This window comes from Fragaria vesca, linkage group LG7, assembly GCF_000184155.1.
Source record: "Fragaria vesca subsp. vesca linkage group LG7, FraVesHawaii_1.0, whole genome shotgun sequence".
Lineage (NCBI taxonomy): Eukaryota > Viridiplantae > Streptophyta > Magnoliopsida > Rosales > Rosaceae > Fragaria > Fragaria vesca.
The window spans coordinates 4660646-4683584 of record NC_020497.1 but is presented as its reverse complement, the minus strand read 5'-3'; the positions used below and the strand labels follow the sequence as shown (position 1 = coordinate 4683584).

The 22939-nt window shown below is 38.7% G+C and overlaps 3 protein-coding genes across 3 annotated transcripts; 1 reads left to right on the top strand and 2 right to left on the bottom strand.

The window, feature by feature from the left end:
- The first annotated feature begins 8632 nt into the window (after positions 1-8632).
- Positions 8633-10991, top strand: LOC101311050. The gene is made up of 8 exons (XM_004308307.1): positions 8633-8818; positions 9358-9379; positions 9507-9563; positions 9655-9736; positions 9852-9947; positions 10059-10183; positions 10315-10333; positions 10467-10991. Exons 1-8 carry the CDS (start codon positions 8722-8724, stop codon positions 10989-10991), a joined length of 1023 nt encoding a protein of 340 aa, XP_004308355.1. The 5' UTR covers positions 8633-8721.
- A 2206-nt stretch (positions 10992-13197) lies between these two features.
- On the bottom strand, positions 13198-14578 carry LOC101314885 (RING-H2 zinc finger protein RHA1a-like). The gene has a single exon (XM_004306705.1). It carries the CDS (start codon positions 13971-13973, stop codon positions 13464-13466), a length of 510 nt encoding a protein of 169 aa, XP_004306753.1. The 5' UTR covers positions 13974-14578; the 3' UTR covers positions 13198-13463.
- A 5146-nt stretch (positions 14579-19724) lies between these two features.
- Positions 19725-20432, bottom strand: LOC101310756 (putative ribonuclease H protein At1g65750-like). The gene has a single exon (XM_004308306.1). The coding sequence runs from the start codon at positions 20430-20432 to the stop codon at positions 19725-19727; it is 708 nt and encodes a 235-aa protein (XP_004308354.1).
- Positions 20433-22939: the final 2507 nt, after the last annotated feature.

Sequence of the window (22939 nt, the reverse complement as noted above, 5' to 3'; positions counted from 1 at the left end):
GTTTCTTCAACGCCGCCTCCCCCTTTTTCGCCCCCGGAAGCGCCTTTGTCGCGGCGATGGTCTTCTTTGATGGCAAGGAGTTCGCAGTGCCATTGCTAGTAGTGTTGCTCTTGTTGTTTTCATTTGTGTAGATACAATAATTAACATTCCTTCGGCTCTTGAGTTTACGGTGGTTCTCACAATGTGGCAAGCCTTCACTCGCTTCCGTGTTGCATTGCCAGCTCTTGCCGTTGTTCCTATGACACCGAAGAAACCCGTTGCCGTCGGTAGACACAATGCCATGGACCGCCGCCGTGTCTGGCTTGTCATCGATATCCATGGGCGATGCAACGCTGCGTTTTGTATCAAACACAAAATTTCAAGCAACACTCTCACACTCCCACCCCGATAATGTCGAAGAATATGATACACACCAAAGCACAACTCAAACCCTAAATTACATGCACATTACCAAAATTGGACAAATCGAACGTAATAGAGCAATAGAGAAGATGGGTTACCTTTCCTCAGCTACAATAGAAGAACCCAAGCTCCCATTGACGTATAAGCCATCCTCAGCTTCAAACTAGAAGAACCCATAAAAAACCCCAACAGTGAAAATCAGAAATGAATACGACCCAATACCCTAATTGAGCTCCCGGAGCTCAATACACTACTGAATCCCTTAATTTTAGGGTTTCTGTGAACCCTATGAACCCTATCTAATGTGGGCAAATGAAGAAATAAATAAAACCCTAATGCAAGTGGAGGAAGATATAGGAGGCTCGAACCGGGTTTTCGCAGATCTACCCAGAAATTGAAAACGAAGAAGATGAAAGAGAGTGACTGACCGGGTGTGAGGAGTCGAGGAGTGAAGGAACAATCACATGATTCGCATCCCAAGGAGACTGGTTGAGCTTGCACACGCGCGGCTGCAGGTCGTCAAGAGCTGAAGGTTGCGAGCAGAAGAGGAGAGGGGAGAGCTTCGAGTTCTTGCGGATCCTCACCATGGCTTCGATAACTAATCTTGTTTCAGATAGACATGAGATATGCACATAGAGATTGGTTCGACTAGTATGTGGAAGACATCGGAAGTGGTATGTTTGGCTTTCTCTTATAAATTTCTTTGGGTTTTGCGGTCTGGGAAAGGAGAGGGAGGGGGGCTTGGTGTTTTGTGGGTGAGAGGGTTTGCAGATCTCACAGAACTCGAAATGTATATATACTATCAGGGTTTCCATTTTTCTTTCTGTAGCATTTGAGTAGACGATTATACCCTTTACGATGTGTTGTGATACAGTGCAGATGATCCATGTGTTGGTGTGCGCACGCCGCCACGAGAAAATGGATTGGCAGAGGAGTAACGAAAGGGAAGGGTAGATTGGTCAATTAATACCATAGTTGAAGTGCGCTGGCTTTTTTCTAGTCAATTTAAGCCAGATTTTTTGGAAATTAGAGGGATCTATATATTGCTATGTTACGAAATCTTTAGCACTCCAAAGTTGCTAGACTTAGAAGTTAGAACTTACATTTGCATACAAGTAACATCGAGAAGAAGACCTATGATTCAAAAGTAACTTTTAATTTTGAGAAGCTTACTCCCTTCTTTCCATAACTATGCTTTCTCTTGCAAAGAGGGTGATTGTACACATACCAGTAATTGAATCGTGATGAAATGCATGAAGATGCACCAAAGACTGGGCATGTTGAACTGTTACTGCACCTATATATGTCATAGAAAATGAGAAGACTTCGTCGTCTAATTTCATTAGTAATCAAGTTGTTCAATTTGCAGATAAAGACTGCAGTGGAGCAAATAATGTTACTAATTGATCATTGGTTTCGAACAAAACCTAAATTTTATAATGACGAGTATTGATGCATCAAACTTTAAACTTTAGTAGCAATACGAAGTTACATTTAATATTTTTGTCAGTCTCAAAATTGTATGTTGTGCATTTTGATGCGCTCTCTAACTCTCTAGTTAGAATGAGTTTTGAGCCGATAGCCAGCAACATTTCACTTTACCGTGAAAAACTTATCGAAACTTGGTAATTGTTCACCCGGGATAGGTGAAATTTATGGCAGTAAATACCTGGCTAGCTCCCATTGTTACCGTTGGAACCTGCCGAGTGCCGACCAATTACAATGGATCCCGACGCTCCACGGAGCAAGTGGCCGATACATACGGCCCATACCCAGGCACGTGAACAGGTTTCGATGAGTGTCTCTGACTCTCTGTTTGGGTATGACTGTCTGAGCTCAAGTCAACACAAGACCACTCGGGCGGCGATAGATAGCACACAATCCTTACGTGTCGCTTTGTGGTTGATTCGTATGTAGGCCTTTATTTCTGACCAGAGGGGACAAAAGCGTGAAGCTATATGTGATGTAACATCGTTTTTACAGTTTTACTTTTACTGTACTCTCGTCTTTGATTTTTGCTTAAACCTTGACCAAAATTACCGAGAAAAAATATGTAGAACAACACTTGGGTTCATCCCTATGTGGTAGTGTGGAGCAACTTTAATTATGCGCTCGTTTTTTCGTTTTGTTCAACTTATTGCCGTCATTGTTTAACTAATTGTACGTTTAATTTCTTTGGTAACTTTGATTTTGGTTCAAACAAAATTTCACATCCAAAGATTGGATTAAGAAGCTTGACATATAAAGATTGTAGTTCATGATGTATGATCATTCGTACTTTTCAATACGACTCTAGCTATGCCATCGAAGAAGAAGTAGTGATGCATCATATGAACTCTGAAGCCTAATTATAAGCACGCAAAACTCATATGACATGATTTTCCTTTTCTTTGTGTCATAGAATGTATATGGATTCACATAACATAAGTAACATATTTACCCATGATTTACATGTTATGGACATAACACAGTATGAGTTCATGTTTTTTTTATTTATTTTTTATGGGAAGTTATGAGTTCATCTGTTCATGTTGTTTTTGTTAATTTGAACTGTATTTATATGCATGCACCTAAGAAGTTACAATATCAAATCACAATATGCGTTCTCCTTAGGAGTTTCAAGAAAAGTTTGCAATATTGATCTTTCAGCTATTTACAATCTGCTTGAATATGTCATCTTATAAAACTTATTTAATATGATTTTCATGTATTAAGGTAGTGAAGGGAGCTAAACATCTATATGCATTGCGGATAAATAAAGACATGTATTGAAGTCTATACATGTATGGATACAGCTAGGAGACTAGTATTAAAGACATGTTCAGTCATTAAAGTATTTAAGACATGTTAATTTAGTCATTAATGAATAGAACTTGTGACAAGAAACAACTAAGGTTTGACATGAATCGAAATTTCAGCTTTAAATTAGATGATTTTATCGAATCAAATATCTAAAAACATTTTTAGACAATTTAGATCAGTGCATCTGTACCGTATGTTATGCAGTAATTTAGATAATTTGGTCACAATAGATGAAGAGACCTTATATAGGATCGTTTGCTATTAGACGAATCTTGTTAGATTCATCTATATATATATATATAGTGCTACAAAGAAGCTGGTTTATGGATGCAAACTAAAATATATTTTAAATAAATTTGTGGAGAAGAACTAGCTCACACCCGCAGCAACTAAATTCTCTTCTTTTTTTTTTTCGTTTTTTTTTTTTGTCGGTTTTCAGCTTTTTTTTTTTTGGCGTGAATATATGTCATATTACTTCTTCTTTTTGGTTACAGTATATGTCATATTACTTCACTGTGCAGTGATCTATATGTTTCTTATATATTACTTCACTGTGCTAATAACTTTCTAACTATAAGTAGTTTAAATTTAATTAATTGATTGCCACAGTGTATAATTCATGCATGCCAATTATTTTGAGTACGTAGAAGTTACAACTCTCATATATATATATATATATATATATATCACTCTTTATGAGATATCTTGTTTACGTTAACCTCATGGTGATGCTTCGGGAAGGTATAACCTCTAGAGAATCACTAATTTTGGTCGAATATATTGCAACTCCAAATTATGTCTTAATTAACACAAATTGTACGTACATATTACATGCATCATGCATGTGTCCATTTCTCATCCCTAAATCGCTCCAAGGGAGGCAAAATTAACCTCCTAGCATCACCGAGCGTCATAATTCTCTGTCAAACCCAATGACCGCCACTTAAGCAAGCACACTAAGCTTTCTAATCCCGAGCTAGCTTCCTAAGAATAATGATATATATTCAGCCAATTTGGTTATCATTAAGACACTCAAGTTCGATTAAATCAATTGATGAACATAATTCTGTCAAACTTGAACTTTTCATATATATAACATAAAAACGTAGTTTTAATTGCTTTAATGATAACCAAATTTGCTGAAATTTTGTAGAGATGATCTATACATTAGTATTTAAAGACTAGAAGGTGGAGATGTGAAAATTCGATCGAAAAGTAATTCTAAATTGGAAATCTGCACCATAAGAATAAATAAGGACATCCTTACCTGAGAAAGACTATATATATATTCAGGTGAAAATTTTTATTCACTTGAGTGCTCTATAAACATGTTATTGTTGAGAATTCGCCAAATAAAATTTTAATTTCACAATTTTTGTATAATTTCAATACTTTCATATTGGTGTGTATGAGCAAATTTTAATGGGGAAAAAAATTATTTAATGTAATCTGATTTGAGTGACACGTACTGGATTGGACTAGACTGGACCAAATAGAAAAATCTAATATGCATTCAATCGAGTCCAAATTTTCAAAAAATAATGATTATGAACATACAGACTACCCGTTACATCGGATTCTGGTTAGATTTCACATATTAATGAGATTTATTGGAGTTGCATACTCGTAAGTGTATGGATGGATACAGTGCACACCTAACAAGTGTTTGATGTTTTATGCGTTGGTGGTCGATAGTCTCATCTGTACTTTCTATACTGCCCCAGATTATTAAAAAAAAATCTCGCATTTTATAGGAAATAACTGTTTTCCCAAATAATTTTGTCTGTATGTATAAAGCGGAGCGGATTCTAAACACCTTAATGTGTAAGTGCTCAAATCGCTGTATGGGATGATCAAATGAAGATTAGAGACCCTAAAGTCATTCATTTCAATTTCATTTTTGATCCGATCAAATTAAACACTCATAATAAGAGTACATCTTCTTCAACCTTGTGTTCTCAAATAGGATGTGAAATTTGAAAGGTTTGCTCATATAAGGGTCATTTTCTAAGGGGTTGTGATCAACGGACATGTGAATCTGATTGCTAAAGAAAAATTAATGTACAGTTTTAAGTTGGATTAATTTCATTTTTTATATGTAATACATGTGGTTAAAATGCATTTGTCCCTTACCGTTCTTCTTTCTCATGTGAGCAAGCCTGTGAAAGATTAACAAAGATTATCAAATACCCCACTAAAATAAACTCTGAATCATATTATTAATACATAAGCTATATATGAAAGCCCTAATTTAGTCATGGTTTTGGAGAAGGCATTACCCTCACTCAAAACAAAACACAATACAACACTGTGTGCAACATAAAATAACGAATTATAAAAAATTGAAAACATGGTAATAAATTCGAAAACTAAGCTTCCACGTTGCTGGTTTCCTTGGCAATTCAGGTTTCAGTAGGAAACATGGACGAGAAGATCTTAGCCCTCACTGGGTTCTTCATCTTTCTACTCCTCTTTCGACCGCATACCTTGCTCCCATCCGCTTTAACTTCATTAATTTCCACATAAGAACGTTGATTCTCATATATAATCAACCTTTGAGGATGGAGGATCACTTTTTAGAGTCACAGTAGTAGCCGAGGAAGTAATAGCATCACTTTCAACTGCAACATTCGTTGTGGTTCCTTCCTCGGCGGTTTCAGTAGGAAATATGGTCGAGAAGATCCTAGCCCTCTTAGGGTTCTTCATCTTTCTACTCCTCTTTCGGCCGCATACGTTGCTCCCATCAACTTTTACTTCATTAACTTCCACATTAGCAGGTCGATTCTCATAATCGGCCTTTGCGGATGGAGGATCACTTTTTAGAGTCACGGTAGTAGCCGCGAAAGTAATAGCATCACTTTCAACTGCAAAATTCGTTGTGGTTTCTTCCTCGGCTATAACCATTCTATCCATATTTCGCACCAGCTTAGAATTCAGGTAGTATACATAATCGCCAGACTTGCACGAATTCGAACCATTTTCCACCTTAGCCTCTGGAGATTTTCCCCTAGCCACCTTTGGCTTCTTCAACGACATGGACTTGGGAGCATTGCTAGTAGCATTGTTACTGCTATTATTATGGTAAGTCCTAATAAGAGTCAGGTGGTGTGTGCAAAATGAGTATCCTTCCTCCACTTTTCTCTTACAGTTCCATCCTTTTCCATCGTTCTTTTTACATATCTTCTGCTTCTTAAACCCAGTTTCATTGCGTTCACCAACCTCTTTCGAACTCTCTTCGATATCGATAATCACTTTGTCAACATCCATCTCGGATGACAACACAACACTGCATTTTATATTAAAAACAATATTATTTCAAATTACACTACACATTGGACTCGATAATTTTAAACAGTAAATAAAAACGAAAAACAAATAAGAGACAATAAGAAACGAAAACCCTAACACTTAGATGCAGTGTCAAATTGGATAAATTAGAATCAAATCAAGTATACTACGAGTCGGGGTTACCTCTTTGCAGCTCCAATAGTACCACTCCTTCTCCCACTCTTATTCACGTTCAAATCATCTTCAGCTTCGAACTACACGACATCAAAAAGAAAAACTAACAAACATCAAAAATGACGAAAAACCAGGAGTAATTAACCTAATTGAGCAGAAGGAGTGATCAACGCACACGGTTGACAGTGTCAAATTTTAGGGTTTCGAAGAACCCTAAAGTCATGAAATGAACGAAGAGGTAAAACCCTAAAGGTGGAGATGCATGTGGAGGAAAATGAGAAATCGAAAACGAACCGGATTTTCGCAGATCTACAGAGAAACTGAAAATGATAAGAACGAGGTAAAAGAGATTGACTGACCTCGGGAAGGGGATTGACGTCCCACCGAGACTGATTCAGGCGGCAGATATGTGGCTGGAGGTCCTCCGGAGCTACGTTGGAGCAGTGTATCAGAGGCGAGTGTTTAAGGCCCTTACGAATTCTCACCATCTTCAGTGATATAGCTTCAGGTAGATAACAACAAGGAGATGAGAGACACAGAGAGATCTAGAGATGGATTCTCTCACTCAATATATATCTGAGACTGAGAGTCATAGAGAGTTTTGCTTTTGGGATTTTCTGCCCCGGTTTCTCTTGTGGAGTTTTCAGACAGGGAAAAGAAGAAGGAGGTTGGTCTTGGGTCTACAGATCTCAGTATCTCACAGAGCTGGGATATATATACCCAGGTTTTTTTCTTTTTTCCTTTTTTGCTCAGCTCTTCTTAATTTTCATTTTCCTTGGACTATTTTGGCCTTGGGGTTTCGACTATCCACATGAGCCATGAGGTTCAGGAGTGGGATGCAGAGGAGAGAAAGCTTTTGAGTCACAAGTGTTGTCCAAAACCTACTATTAACATAAAAGATGGATGACTGGATGAAGCCTCCAAACTCAGTGTTTTTTTTTTTGGTCAAGCTCCAAACTCAGTGTTAGTTAAGTCATTTCTCACCCAAATTACTAAATAATGTACATTATTTTTTTCGTGTATTTTATTTTTCCGACTATCTAAATATTGAACGGAAATTATGACCATACTTTTATTTTGTACCTTATTAGTAAAAAGCTTTTAAGATATTACTTAAAATGTTGATACAAATATTGCGGTATCGCCAAGGCTTCTTAGGCCCAAAGCCTAATCCACTGAAGGCCCAGACAACCAGCAGGGCATTGCAGCCCCTTTTCTGGCCACTTTTGACAGTGATATGATTCGAACCGAGGTTGAGGAGCACATCCAACTAGGCAAGAACCACTAGACTACCTTACCGTGGTTAGATAGCTTGCTGAATTGATTTGTAAAATTTGTGAGGATATACTTGTTTTCTAACATTTTTAGTTCAATTATTGTGATAAAGGCATTTGACGACTCGATCAATTGTATGAACATATGTAGAACACCCTATATATGATTCGGATATTACTAAACAGTTGCCTTTTTGAGCATTACGTTTTTTAGGGTCCGTTGGGAGGTTAAAACAGTTAGGTAAAGTGTTTTTTAGGGTCCGTTTGAAAAATAGAAACTAGCAACTGTTTGTAATAAAGTCGTTGGGTAATATTTTACTGTCAAAGTGTTTCTCGTTTCTTTTTACTGCAAAATCTTCAAACAATCTTAATCCTTATTCTCTGATATATCCCATAGTAATTTGGTTTTCTAAGTTCGCAATTAATTATCACTCTACGTGGTGAATTCTTAAGGCCATCTACTTATTCGGACTGTGGAACATAAAAAATGCCCCCTTCTTTCCTGATATCACCCTTTTTCCCTTTCATTTTGCTTTACGTTTCTTCTCAAAAAAAAAAAAAAAAAATCACCCTTTTCCTTCACTACCGCGTCACCATCTCTCTACTATATAATATGTTACACATGCATAAACCACACTTCGCGATATTGAACGAGGCACTTTGATCAATTTCGCCACCTTCTACCTTCCCCATTTTTCCGATCTTGCCGAATTGACGTTTTTACGAACTTTTCTTTCTCTAAGTGCCTGAGAACCTCGCCAGAAACTGGATCGAAACAAAAATGGGGTTAAAGGACTTGGAGAGAATTAAGGTCCGCCAGGACTACCGGAATCTATGGCACAAGGATTTGATGAGCACCATGACTGCCGACCCTGGCTGTAAGTACGTCTATCCGTTTGGTTTCCAATGCTGTTTGGTGCGGTTCGGTTGATCTATAGTCGGTTGAAATCATTGTGTTTTTGGTTTTGATGTATTAGAAGAATGTAGGAATCTGAGAGGAAATGAATGCAGAATGCTTAGACTAATCTTCTATTCATAGCTCAAATTAGGCTGATTAAATTGTTGATTCTCTATTTAGTATGTGTTAACTGTTTGGTTTATGAGAAGACGTGGGAGACAAGAAACGATGAGAAAATATGAGCAACTACTCTGCTATGGCTCCACGCAGAGACATAACGGATAAGCCAATGGAGGGTTTATTGTTGTTTAGTTTGTTCATGAGAAAATAGAAAGGGAAAAACTTTTTAATCAAGTCGGAAAACTGAAACGAAAAAGAATCGTTGCATTTGTAAACGAATGCAAAAACTGGATGTTAAAGTCCATTTGACATTACTGTTTGTATGATGAATGGATTTTCATAATATATCATTTTCCAAGTGCATCTAATATGTGCTAACATTGTTCTGTTGTTTTGCAGATTGTTGTTTTGCGTGTTGCTGGTATGCATTGTGATATTTTCTGATGCAGTACTTGGTTGTTGGTTTTGGCTTCTATTTATCTGAAACTGATAGTCTCATGGTTTGTACCTTGCGTTGTGCAATCTAACTTATCTCTATTACATGACAGTCCATATTGTGCTTCTTTCAAACTTCGCAAACGAGCTCTTTACGATGATATGTCAAGGTAACTTATAACATGCATCTCTAGCTGTATATGTTTCTCATCTAACAACAATAATTGAGAGTATTTACTTATGGATTCTTATTTATTATAGGTATCGATGTTGTGGAGGATATATGCCATGCAGCGGAAGGTGTGGAGAGAGACACTGCCCTACATGTTGTCTTTGCTGTGAGGTATTACGTACATTTGAACCCCCACTCCCTCCTCCCCTCCTCTGCACCCTATTATGATGTGTTCCTGAAATATATACTTCGGTGTATATTTGAACTCGTTCTTTGCTTTGTTCAGGTTTTCTGTTGCTTTGGACCTTCGGTTTCCTCAACTCGCTACATAATACAAGATGAGTTCAATATAAAGACAACAGGATGTGATAACTGCATTATTGTAAGCTTCTATCTCTCTCTCGCTGTGTGTGTCTATGTTCTATGTTTGCAGCTCTTTCTCTGCCTCCAATTTCAGATATCTCACTTCAACATGGCCTTCGATCTTTTATAGGGATGCATGGTCTGTCTCCAACAAGTAGCATGCATTTGTAACATCCTTGCTTGCCTAACAGGAAGTGGTGAAATCAATGATATTGCTGAGTGTCTGAGCTGTATCGCTGAATCGGTTTATTGCTCGTAAGCTCTTCGATCATTTCTCACCATTTCCACACATTCAGTCAGTCTCGTGATGAGATCATGATAAGTTGATAACTGTATTGATTCTTTGAAATCTTCTGTTTGTTTTCTCTTCTACGTTTTCTTTTCAGGGTTTGTGCTTGCATGCAGGTATGCACTTAATATATGATCAAGCAAATGTTAAAATCACTTGTTTGGTTTTATAGGTCCTCATACACATGGTTTAAGAACTGACTAATTTCTTTTGTAACAAACAAAACTGTCTGTTTGTGTTATTATGCAGACGCAGCACAACATTGAACTGAACAAAAGAGATGGCAAGTTTGAGACTACTCCACATCCAGTAATGGCAGCTCCTCAAGCGCAGCAGATGTCACGCAGCGTCGATGCCTCAGCTCCTTCCCAAGGATCTCCCCCAATGGGATATCCACCTCAAGGATCTCCTCCACCAATGGCATATATGCATCCTCCGGCATATGGGCAGCCTATGAACCCCCACGGCGGCCATGATCCATACGCTCCTGTTGCTTATCATGGCCAACATCCACAATATCCACCTCAAATGTATCATCCACATGCTCCTTATATTCCAGGGCATCCACCAGGTGCTTACCCTGCAGGTCCACCTTCAGGTCCTTATGACTCGGGTTTTATTCCAGGTCCAGAATCTGGTCCTTATCCTCCTTCACGACCTCCTCCGCCTCCTCCTGGCTATCACGCAGAAGCTCCAAGTGCACCTCTTGCTCCTCATGAAGAACACCCCGACACTGAGCGTCCTAGCAGCAATCCTCCGGTTCCTCCCAAGTGAAGGTATACATGTTGCAGACTGAGATACATCCTAGTCAAAGTGAAGGATTTTGCAAGAGATTTGAATCGCCAATTGGTCTGGAATAGAACCAAGATTTGGTTGAGTTTCACAGTGATTGAAAGAGCTAGGTAGTGTTTCCTGGTACAAACTGCACGCCATATGCTGCCTTTGCCAAATTGAAGGTCATATTGCAATAGCTATTGAGTGTCTTCAAGATTTGGAGTTATGCTATGATCCAATCGGTATCTATATCAATATTAAAGTTTCTTGAGCATCTGTCTGTTTTTAGTTTTACATCTACATGGTACGTAGTGTTTAATAATTAGCACATATCAGCATGATACATGTTATTATACGTGGATCATCACTTCGGCTCGTCTTATATATTTGCACGATTTATGTGAATCAAATCATGCAGTTCTCTATGCATTTTGGTGTTCGGTATATGGTTTCTAAAGTGAACGAGTAGTTCTGTCTAGTGCCTTTATATGTTTTACTTACATTGTGTGAACTAATGTAGAATCTTACCCCAGACTGGCACTTAGAATCATTAGCATAAGCTAATAAGGATGCAGTTGCTAGTAGCCTCTGGCGCCAGAGCATTGACATCCCAACTATACACAGTATCCTCCATTTATGAGTTGTTGCAAAGTGTCAATATATATATCGTCCTCTGGGGCAATACAGAGGAAGCCAGGTGGATGGATTCCATTTCCTATTTGAGGAATTGAAATTGTGAAGCAAAGCATCAAGTCAGTGTTTGAGTTTCTAAAGCAACTATGATGCAGAGCCTGACATTTAAACAGCACAGATTACAGATTCAACAAGAGTAAGAGTAAATGAAAATCCATCTACATGAGTTGGTTCACAGAGCCCTGATGAACTTTCCAAAGAGTGAAAAGAATTACTTGACTTTAATTTAGTATAGATTGTTATGAGAAACCATTGTTTTCAAAGGCGAAAACGAAAACGAATGCGACATGGTAAAGCCCCGTGAGGCGAGAGCTTTTCCACCAATAATATTTTAATTACATATATATAAATGTTTTTTTTTTATTTCAAAAAAATAAAATTAATCATTTTAGCAAATGATGGATATAAAAATGACTGTACAAAACCAGCCCAAGCAAAAAGCCCATGAAATATTCGACCAAAAAAAAAAAGAAAAAAAAAAAGACCCATGAAATAACACCATTTATTCAAGCTGTCATGTACAAGTTAGTTGCGTGTTAAAACAACGATGTTGTGTTATGCAAAGAAAAGAAAAAATTATCATCTTCAACCTCTCGTCTATGAACATCAACTTTTGCCTTCTGGCAAAATCAGCTGCCTTGACGCCTGGGCGAACGCTTTTCCAGTAGGACTTCTTAGTTTGGATTGATAAATTATTTTTCAGTCGTCTAAGCATGCAACGGGTTCGTTTTTGAAAACATTGATGAGAACACACGCTACTTCTTACTAACTCGATTTTTCATATTAACTATTGAAATCCGAATCCAATTATACTCAAGTACTCAACACATCTGAATACATCAATTTTGTATACACTTTACAACATTTTTTATTTTTATTTTTATTTTAGGCTTTCAAATCAAGCAGGTTAGGAACAATTTATTTATTTTACTTCAAGAGATTGTGTTTTTACTTGTTATTTATTTATAGAAGTTATATGGAGAATGCATGAATTTGGATTTGCTTTAGAGAGAAGTCACTATCTACATGCAAGGTTAATGAACATGTGAAAATTCCTTCAAAGCAAGTTAAGAAAAATCCAATAGATAAAACAATATCGATTACATCAATATCAAATAATCATTCAACTTGTGATTAATTAGTAAAAGTAGAGAGGTACAAGTATTATTTAGGGCCATCATGACTCATCATGATGTCGAACTTCATAATAGAAATACAAAGCTAAAGAACTCATAAAAAAATCTTCAAGATAAAGGTACTCAAAAGGAAACTCCAAAATAATAATGTTACCAAACAAAATTCATTCCAAAGCATTAAAATTCAATAAATATTTGGCAAATATAGGGGATTGGATGTAATTAAAATCCATTCAAAGTCATTATTAAGTGTAGTAGCATTGACTTGACTGACTCTGGCAATATCCACAAAAAGTTCCAAAAAAAGATACATCGATGAGCTAGCTGCCCAACAACACCAACCTCCTCAATTTAATCACCACCCATTGAAAATTTGATAGCTTAAAATTCCAAACAAAAAGTAGTAACAACCCTTCTGAATCCAAATTGTAAACCCAGAACAAACATGTCAGATGAAAAAATGAAATCGGGATCAAAGAGTGAAAGTCTGTAGTATTTCTATTTCAATATCAATATCAAAATATACAAAAACAAAAGAGAAATAATCCAAAAAATTTCTCTTGTTTTTGTTGCTAGACACCAATTTCCTCATGTATATATACATTGTTTCTAAATATCTTCAGCAGCCTCATCAAACTGAACTCTACTCGCCGTAAAAATCACGGTGGAACTCCATCTCCAGCTCCGACTCGGCAACGGCGGCGGCCCAGAGCCGTTTATTAAACTCCTCGCTGGCCTCATCAGGCACGAACGCCGTCCGGCAAAGCGGACACGTCTTCTGGTCGTGGTCCATCCAACGGTCCACACACGCCCGGTGAAAAATGTGCTTGCAATTCGGCAAACACCTGATCTCCTCGCTGCCCTCGAACTCGTACAGGCAGACGGCGCAGCTCTCCGGCGTGTCTCCTTCAATCTCTTCGAACCTGATCACGGGAAGGAATTCCCGCATCAGAAGCACCGACGCTGGCGTCTGACACCCGGACAGCAGATGTGTCCGGGTCTCAGGCCACACGCTCGCGTCGGTGTCGAGGAAATCGGAAAGACCCAAGAAATGAAAGAGCGAGAAAATGAGGCTGCGGATGAAACCCAAAAGAGAGAGGGTGTGGAGGAAGAGGTTGGGGAAGAGGACCTCTGTGTAACCTGGGAATCCCATTGGTAGAGAGAGAAAGTGAGGGTGTGGTTTCTAGAGAGAGAGATGGGTTCGTTTTGTTAAAGGTGGGAGCTTTTTATAGGGAGAGAGGGAGTTTGCTTAAAATGAGAATCTGCCTTGAGTGGAAGCTTCTGTTTCGGCTCTGCGGGTACACTCCTTATTGGTCTGATAGTCTCCCCCGGCTGTGATGTACATTGTAGAACCTTGGGTATGATTGGGTGAAGGGCTTGCATGTGTGGAGGAAGGTGGCGCGCGTGTCACGTGTATTATTAGGAAGGACCAAGGAAGTGCCGAAGTGGGTTTTAGTGAATAAGAACGGGGGAAATAGGGTGGAGGTCTCGTCATGTCTTAATTGACTATTTGACTATTTGACTATTTGACTATTTGACTATTTGACTATTTGACTATTTGACTATTTGATGGCCTTGCACGCTTTGAGTGATACTTCTTCTTCTTCCCCTTGGACCTGAGTCGATGTAGCACTGCCATACTCTCCTCCAGTCACAACGTGAACAATGGCCAGGGCATGACTCTTAATGCTTCGGTTCTCCCTTGGGATGATGATAGGCTCCTTAGCTTTGAGTCTTGTTTTTCGGCATTCCTTTGAAGCGGAAGGCACATGAATGAAGGTGCCTTGAGCAAAACTGAGCACATGGGTGCTTAGGCTATTGCTACTGCCCTCTCCATGGAACCTGCAGGTTTGTTAGTAATAGCAGAGGCTGCATGGCAGTGTCCTTGCTCATGAAACACCAAATCACACGCTAGACAAACTCCAACACGATTCTCAAAATAAAACTCAAGATCAGCCTCCAATCCCTTAGCAAGTTTTACGTTTATTTTTTTACAATTATTATTATGTTTTAAAAAAAATTGGCGACAAAAGTTTGCGCTCAATTCTAACCCTAACCTTTTTAGATCTCTGATAATACTTGTCATCATATTCAATATATCGACCAGCAACCAAAACAAAATTAGAGTGAATGTGTACCCAAAAATAGAGTGAATCTAGGTGGATGTTTTTTAGATATGTAACGTACACCATCATAGGGTTGTAGAACGACTGGAGCCTGCTGAAACCACCATGGTCCTCCACGAATCACCTTGTTCGGATCAAAACCAATGATGAATAGGTAGTTTGGGTGTTCCTGAATTTGAAAACGGCGCTCCATGCCAGCACCCAAACTTTGTTACAGAAACGCTTCATGTCTGTAAAAGAAGGTGGCTCCCTGAGTCCCTGGTGAAGGGCTTAGCAAGGTACGACTGCGTCACACGACGTTGAGGTCCAGAAATTCGGTCTGAGATGTCCACAACCTTCGAGTTTGCAAGCGCCAGAGAGGCAGCAGATGATTTGGTCACATCATCAATAGATGATGATTTTGACCCTGATGATGATAGAGATGTCTTAGAGGCTTTTGAGGAGGAGCAGATGGAGTCGGAGAGGAACACAAATAACTTGTTTTCACTATCCACAGGGCCTTCGAAACTTTTGAGATGACCCTGCCCACGCCCAACCTTGCGTTTCTTAGCCAACGACACATTCAACAAACCATCTTGAATTCTTAATGAGGAAGGTTCAGTTAATCTATATCTAATTAAGCCGCGGTTTAACAGATAAACCCAGTCTTATTCAACTAATACTGTGCTTTACTCATGTTATCGGTCAATGAATATATTGAGAAGATATTCTAAACTCTCACTCAACTTAAAATGTTATATTATCTGATCATAAAACAAGGCTTAAAGGTGCATTAGTGATTATAATATTAGTAATGGACTCGTTAGTGACGGTAAGTGAATGAAAACATCAGCTAAATTAAAAGATTATAGTACTTGCTTTCAGTAGATCTTTTTTTCTTAGTTGTGCCACTTGTGCGAAATTTATTTTATTATCTTGTGCATTATTGTACAGTAATTACATGTCGATCACATAGATATGTTTTAATCATCATAATAGAGTAGCTGTGCATGGCATCATATGAGCACATTTCAAGTAAAAACTCACTATGCAACCTAAATTCTAAAATCATTATCAGTTCTAGAGAGTTACGAACTTTCAACTCCAAATTGTGGCCTGCAACGTTTGGGTAAGCTATCTTCTAGTGTCTTGATTACGGCAAATGTTTAAACACAATTAGGAAATGACCGAAGTTTGTAGCACCCTGCTTATGATCGATAAGACATCTGGGAAGAAACAACCCGACGACAAATTAAAACCAATCTATAAAACAACGTCGGTGGTGCGACCCCTGGCCAACCAACAATGCATGATGGGCAAACCATAAATCGCATTGCATGATATGATTTGATATGCCTTGGCTAGCTTAGGATCATATTCCATGTATATGGCTCAAAGTCAATTTGGAAACAGAAACAATAGAACAGTGCTTGCTCCTGTTAGATCATAGTGTGTTATATGATTGACATTCGAGAATTTGATGGAAACCCTAGTTTTGGATTTGCATGGTATAGTATAGACACTCATGGTCCCAACTGCTCCTTCATCATTGTCACTAGCCTTATCGTTTGGCCATGGACAACAAGTGGTTTAGTATTTTATGTGAATAGAGCCATACATCAATGGTCATGATAAATTGAAATCAAAACAAGATAGTCGGTAGTCAATTAGGACCCAAGAAGTTTATGGAGAAATAGGGACCATAACAAAAGCTAGAAAAGTGTAATAATTAACCATCAAAACATATGGTATTATGGTAGGTTAGGCAATTGGTTATGTATAATTATTTAAAGACAAATATTAATAAGTGTTATTTGTTCCATTTAACAATAGAAGCACCGTTAATAAACACACATGTATATGTCCATTTAATTAGTAGTGAAGTAAAACAGTTTCATGTCTAATTAATAAATTATGTTTGTAAACAATGTTGGTAAGTTCCAAAATAGAAGTGTAGCTATAGTGCGTGCGTGACCGTGCTGTTCACCTGGTCAGCTACTAACCAAGGAATTTTTGGTCAGTGACCCGTTAGATCAAGTCTATTTAAATCTAATGGTTGGGATCTAAATAATCTAATGGTTGGGATCTAAGATCAAGTCTATTTAAATCTAATGGTTGGGATCTAAATAATCTAATGGTTGGGATCTAAGATCAAGTCTATTTAAGTCTATTAGATTAAGTTGTAATTTTGTTACATTAATATTGACGTGACCGTCAATTTTTTTTTGTTACAATATTGACGTGGCCGGAGAATCAACGAACTAAGATTTTGGAGTATTAGATTTACAGAGGAAAAATTTTGGGGTTTTAGAACATATGAAAAGAGACTTACAGATTTTGCTTGTATTTAGAGAGGATGAGAAGAGGCGAACTCCGCGTTGGGTCTGAGGATGAGAAGGGTTTCCTTGTTTCATGTCAAACTTGTAATCAATTGATGAATGTTGTTAAAATGGAGGATAACGCTTAACCAATACGTCAAGGTCCCAACAATGTTCGATCCATGTCTCCTATTTCAGTGATTTCAAAACCACTGGAGCATGCACACACCACAGGCTTAGATACATCTTAATGCATGATCTTATCTCCTCTCTAATGTGAGCTTATGCTTCATTGACCTTTCCTTTGGATGTTCTCTATTTGAGTCATCTTTGCCTCTTAGAATTCCTTTTCAATTCCCTTGTTTTTGTCTATGAAATAAACACATCCTTTCTTTTCAATCATCTTCTTGTGTGTGATTAATAATGAAGACACCATTTTGCTCGATTCGATCAGTTTCATCGAATGTCATTGTGGCTGTTTTTCTCTTTTTCTTTTTTTGTTGTTGTTGTTGTCATCCAACTTGAATAATGTTCCATCACTCTCATGTTCTCCACTTTCTCTTTCACTTTGCAACAATATAATCTTCTGATTGAGGTCGTTTATTTTCAAACCAATATGACATTGTTGTGAAAGATTGGCTTGGCGGGTGTAGCGCTTCTCGATGAGTCAAAGCTTCTCTCAACTAGTCAAGGTGGCGACTGAGAGTGGCAGTTAGCTCTGCTGATCGGGCTTCGCAACAGCAAAGGTTGCGTGTTGAGTTCTAGGTGGGAGAGACAGGAGCTCTTTCCCTAGAAAGTAGTTGATGGTGGAGGACCGAGGCTGTCCATTGAAAGGGTGATGACAGCGTCTCCAGCAAATACTGGGACTAGCACCATTCGAGTTAAACCTTTGCGCCAGAACACCAGAACTAAGTCGATGACACCCAACAAGCGAAACAAAAAAAAGCCCAATAAACAGGCCCATAACAAGGTAAACCAAAGTAAAAGCCGCAACAGCCGACAAGAAGAGAGTGACCATTGTACTACCACAAAACAGCTAAGCCAAATCCGATCAGATCGAAGGCGCAGAGAGAGGACCGATACCAACTTGGATGCTCTGAACTTCAAAATTTCAGACGAAGCAGAAATAAAACTTGGAACAAAAGAGATCCACTTGGCCGGAGGAGCCACAGAATATGAACAAAAAAGTGCAACAGCCCCTAAAAAGCCACGAATTAGCTCCAAACAAGGACTGGACCCAACCTAGCTCCCAGACCCTGACAAGTACAATTCAATTTTTATCGAAGACCTACTAAATTGAAACCTCAAGCACGCGCCTCCGCTATCAATCGAAACCCCGCCAGTGAAAATGTCTTCACTACGCCATTGAAAAACCTGCAGTCTCCAAGTTGCTCCACACCGACTTTCACAACATCCATCGTGTTTTGGCCACAATCCTTAACAGGGAGAGAGAGACGGTGGCGGTCAATGCTTCTAGGGATGCGGGACGTGCCACCGTGCGGAAGCGGAATGTAGTAGGGTTGTTATAGTGCGCTGACCTGTACTTCTAACCAAACGAGAATAGGGCTCCGGTGCCACCTCGCGGACGAGGATTTACAATAGCTTCTCCGCCACCGATATCGATACTCGCGGTTGTACCGAGCAGAGCAACTAAAGGAAAGGAAAACGAGAACGCAAAGGAGCTCCGGGGAGTTTGAAAAGTAAAGGGTGCAATGACTCCAGGGAGCCTGGAAAATAAAGGGACAGAGCTCCGGGGAGCTTGAAAGAAAAAAGGTTGCTAAGGCGAGATGCTTTACCGTCTGGAGGTTCAACTATGTTAAAAGTTGTATTATATTTTTGTTGAGTTGTTGAGTGTGTGTCGAGTTGATCCTTGAACTCCTTTATATAGAGCTATTTTAGGGCCACATGTATTGGCCCAAAGCATGTCAAAGACTTGTAGAAGTCTTCAACGTTATCGTAAGCAATCTTTATCAACTCTTCATCGTTGCCCTTCTTGTTATGGACGTGTGCATGCTGCATGATTTGTAGCTTAGGATGATTAAATCCTACTTGAGTTGAATCACGGCTCGCATGCATGCATTCATTGCAATTGCAAGATATATATATACATGTAGATAGCTTTGATAGTCATTCACGCGCAAGAGTCCAAGACTTCTAAGCGAAGTCTCCTCCATTTCACATGCAAGCTTAATATTTTGTAGTACTTTTTTTTTTTTTTTTTAAAACTGACAAGGATTAGGCGATATCAGCTCCTCTGTAGCAGTCTGGTGGTTGACAAAGCACCCACTCTACCCCAAAAAGGACCGCTACAACCGGGAACCCACCGCCCGTCCCTTATCAGAATTTTTATTTAAAATAATAAAAGAAATTACATGAAAAGAGGAACGGGGGACTAGGCCAAAACCATTCCAATTACAAACCAAAACAACAAACAAAAAGACATTGTTTCTTCTACCCATAAAAAACCAGGCAATCTTCCCACTATGAAAACCGATAATTAGGGATACCCAAATAATCCGCTTGCAAGAAACCATGAAGCTCAGTAAGAGGATTATCATACCAAGTAAATGAAACATTTGACAACCCCAAGTTTGCCATCTTGTCAGCCACTATATTTCCTTCTCTAAAAATATGACTGTAACGGAAGTTCATTTGACGAATTATCAAAAGGCAGTTATTCCAACGAACTCTTAAGTTCCACGTAGGAGAAAAAGACCTGGAAGAGAAGCAAGCTACCACACTAACAGAGTCACTTTCCAACCATAAGTAGACCCACCCTTTATCATGAGCAATTTCAATTGCCAAGATAACAACATAAAGTTCAGAATAAAAGGAAGTCTTCCATCCAAGCGAATGACAAAAACTCCCTAAAAACCCACCTGAGGCATCACGAAACACACCCCCACAAGCTGCTGGACCTGGATTGCCTTTTGCTAAACCGTTTGTGTTAACTTTGATCCAAGGAAAAAACGGAGGCTGCCATAAGACATGTTGAATTCTGGGAGCCTTACCACCTTTAGAAGCAACTCCAAGAGAGGCCAATAAACGGGCATCAAGAACACCCTTATAGTGACCAGGAGCAAAAAGGCTAATTTGACGAATCCATGCCATAATAGAGCAACACATTGTATAGAAATTAGGGGGTCGATTATCAAACCTTAGCTTATTCCGAGCCTTCCATAGAGCCATGAAAGTAAACATGCCAGCTGCTAGCCACAAATTAAAAAGCTGCGAGGAGAAAGGCTTTCGACAATAGCTCTTCCAGAAATCTATCAAGGAGTTGAAAGAAGATAAAGAAGTGCCAAATTGCGTAGCTAACCATCTCCAGACCCGTTGGGAAAAAGGGCATTGTAAAAATAAATGCAATGATGCCTCACCAGAACAATAACATAACTGACAGATAGTCACAATAGGAATTCCGCTAATTTTCACTCTATCATCAGTTGGAAGCCGATCAAAAAGAATTCTCCAGAACAAAAAAGAGTAACGAGGTGGGATGAATGATCGCATACATTACAAGCCCAATCTTTGACAGTGTTGTGGGTGCCTCAGAAAATCATACCCAACAGAAAAAGTTAACTCACCGGAGGTAGAGGGTTCCCAAATAAGCATATCTGACTCATCAATAAGAGGGAGTGCCAAATCTGAAATTTGCCTAGCCAAGAGCGGAAAAGCTTGGCAAAAGAAGGGAGGAAGCTGCCATGACTGATGAGAAATAAAATCTGCGACATGAAGATTGCTGAAATAAGACCAATTTGAAATACCCAAAGTCTCCAAAATAGGAGCTTGAAGCCATTTATCCTTCCAAAAACACACAGTTTTACCATCTCCAATTAACCATCGACAATTTTGTCTAAAACCAGAAGCAACCGACCGAAAACCTGGCCAAATTGAAGATTTGCGATAGCCCAGCTTACAAGCGTTTAGAATAGGATACCTTGACCGTACGTAATCCCCCAATTGAGAATGAGAAGAGAAAGAATCCCAAGCAAACTTTAGGATAGCAGCTGAATTAAGAGATGAAAGATCACGAATACCAAGCCCACCTTCCAGCTTTGGGGCACAAACCTGAGCCCAGTGAATAGTGATGATTTTCCGAGTCCCTATATTACCAGACCAAATAAAGTTTCGTGCCCATGAAGTTAGCTTCTTCACCAAATACACCGGCCAGTGATACACAGAAAAACTATGAAGTAACATACTTTGAAAAACTGACTGCACCAATTGAGTCTGACCAGCCATAGAAAGAAGCCGTCCCTGCCAACCCATAAGTCTTGATTTTGCTTTATCAGCAATAACTTGAAGATGACACCTCCGAACTCTATCTTCCTTCGCCTGCAAGCACTTCTGTTCGCATGTAAACTCCTCTTTGCACACAATCTATCTCGCATGCAACCTTATACTTCACATACATATCCACCTCGCATGCAACCTTACACTTCGCATGCATATAGACTCCAAATAGTCTTCTACCATGTAGATAAGGATAATTACACGGTTCACATCTCTTAATCCTTTTACTTCACGAGGTCCTCCATTTGTTTCACATGCAAATTGTATCATCTAGTTCGCGCCACCTTGTAGCCATAAACATCAGACCAAGTCAACCCACGTCTTCTAGTCTTCTATGCGAACTGTACACCTAGCTCGCATGACTTTGTCGGCGGGCCATCACTTGTAAACCCAATATATCAGGCTTGCTTGTGTGGACCATTAATTTAACTAATATTCACCTAAACAATTACTGTCCAGTAAAATATTAATTTGGGTGTAAACACATCAAAAAGGCTGTAACTCTCAATTCCGCGACTGCACCTAACTTGCAACATCGTGGCTAGACATTCGATCTTAGATGAGATCACCTCATCACCCTCGTTGATTAAGGAACATTTGTTGATGACATCGGGATCAGCATTACATTCCCTGCCCTCCTCCATGCAATAATGCTAAGGCCCAATTTCGTATTGAGGTGAGAATAATTTATGGTAAAATAAATCAGCTGTGAAAATAATTAGCGTTAAAAAAAAATCAGTAAAATGTTTGGTAAACAATATGTTTAAATTGTTGTGGTCTAAAAAAGTAGTTTTGGTGTGTTTGATAATTTTTGAGAAAATGCATATTTAGTATTAATTTAAACCCCTTTATTGTTCATTCCTATGAATTTAATAGACATGAGCCCATTCCAATATAAGATGTTCTTATTTGTGCCTAAATACACAAATCTATATTAAAGTCATAATAAAATAATAATTTTTGTATATCTTTAAGACAATTTTACCCTCACCACTTTAACATGTATAAGGAGAGAGAAAGTGAGAGAGAAGACTTGCCGGAACCTCACTCCGGTTGCTGGATTCCGGTCACCGGTTACTCGGTTACTGATCCTCAATAATCAACTTATTTCAGCTTAATATAATATAAAAGAAGATTTACCAGAAAATAATCGAATTATTGACCAGAAAATAATCGAATTATTGACCCTAATAATCGAGTTACTGATCCCAATAACCGTTAATTTTCTATTTTCAGTTACTGACACCCAATAATCACTTAGTTTTCAGTTACTGACACTCAATAATCACTTACTGACCCTCAATAATCAGGTTACAAACCTCAAATAATAACTTACTGACCCCAATAATCACTTATCAATCCTCAATAATAATTTACTAACCCCAATATTCAAATGTAAGGAT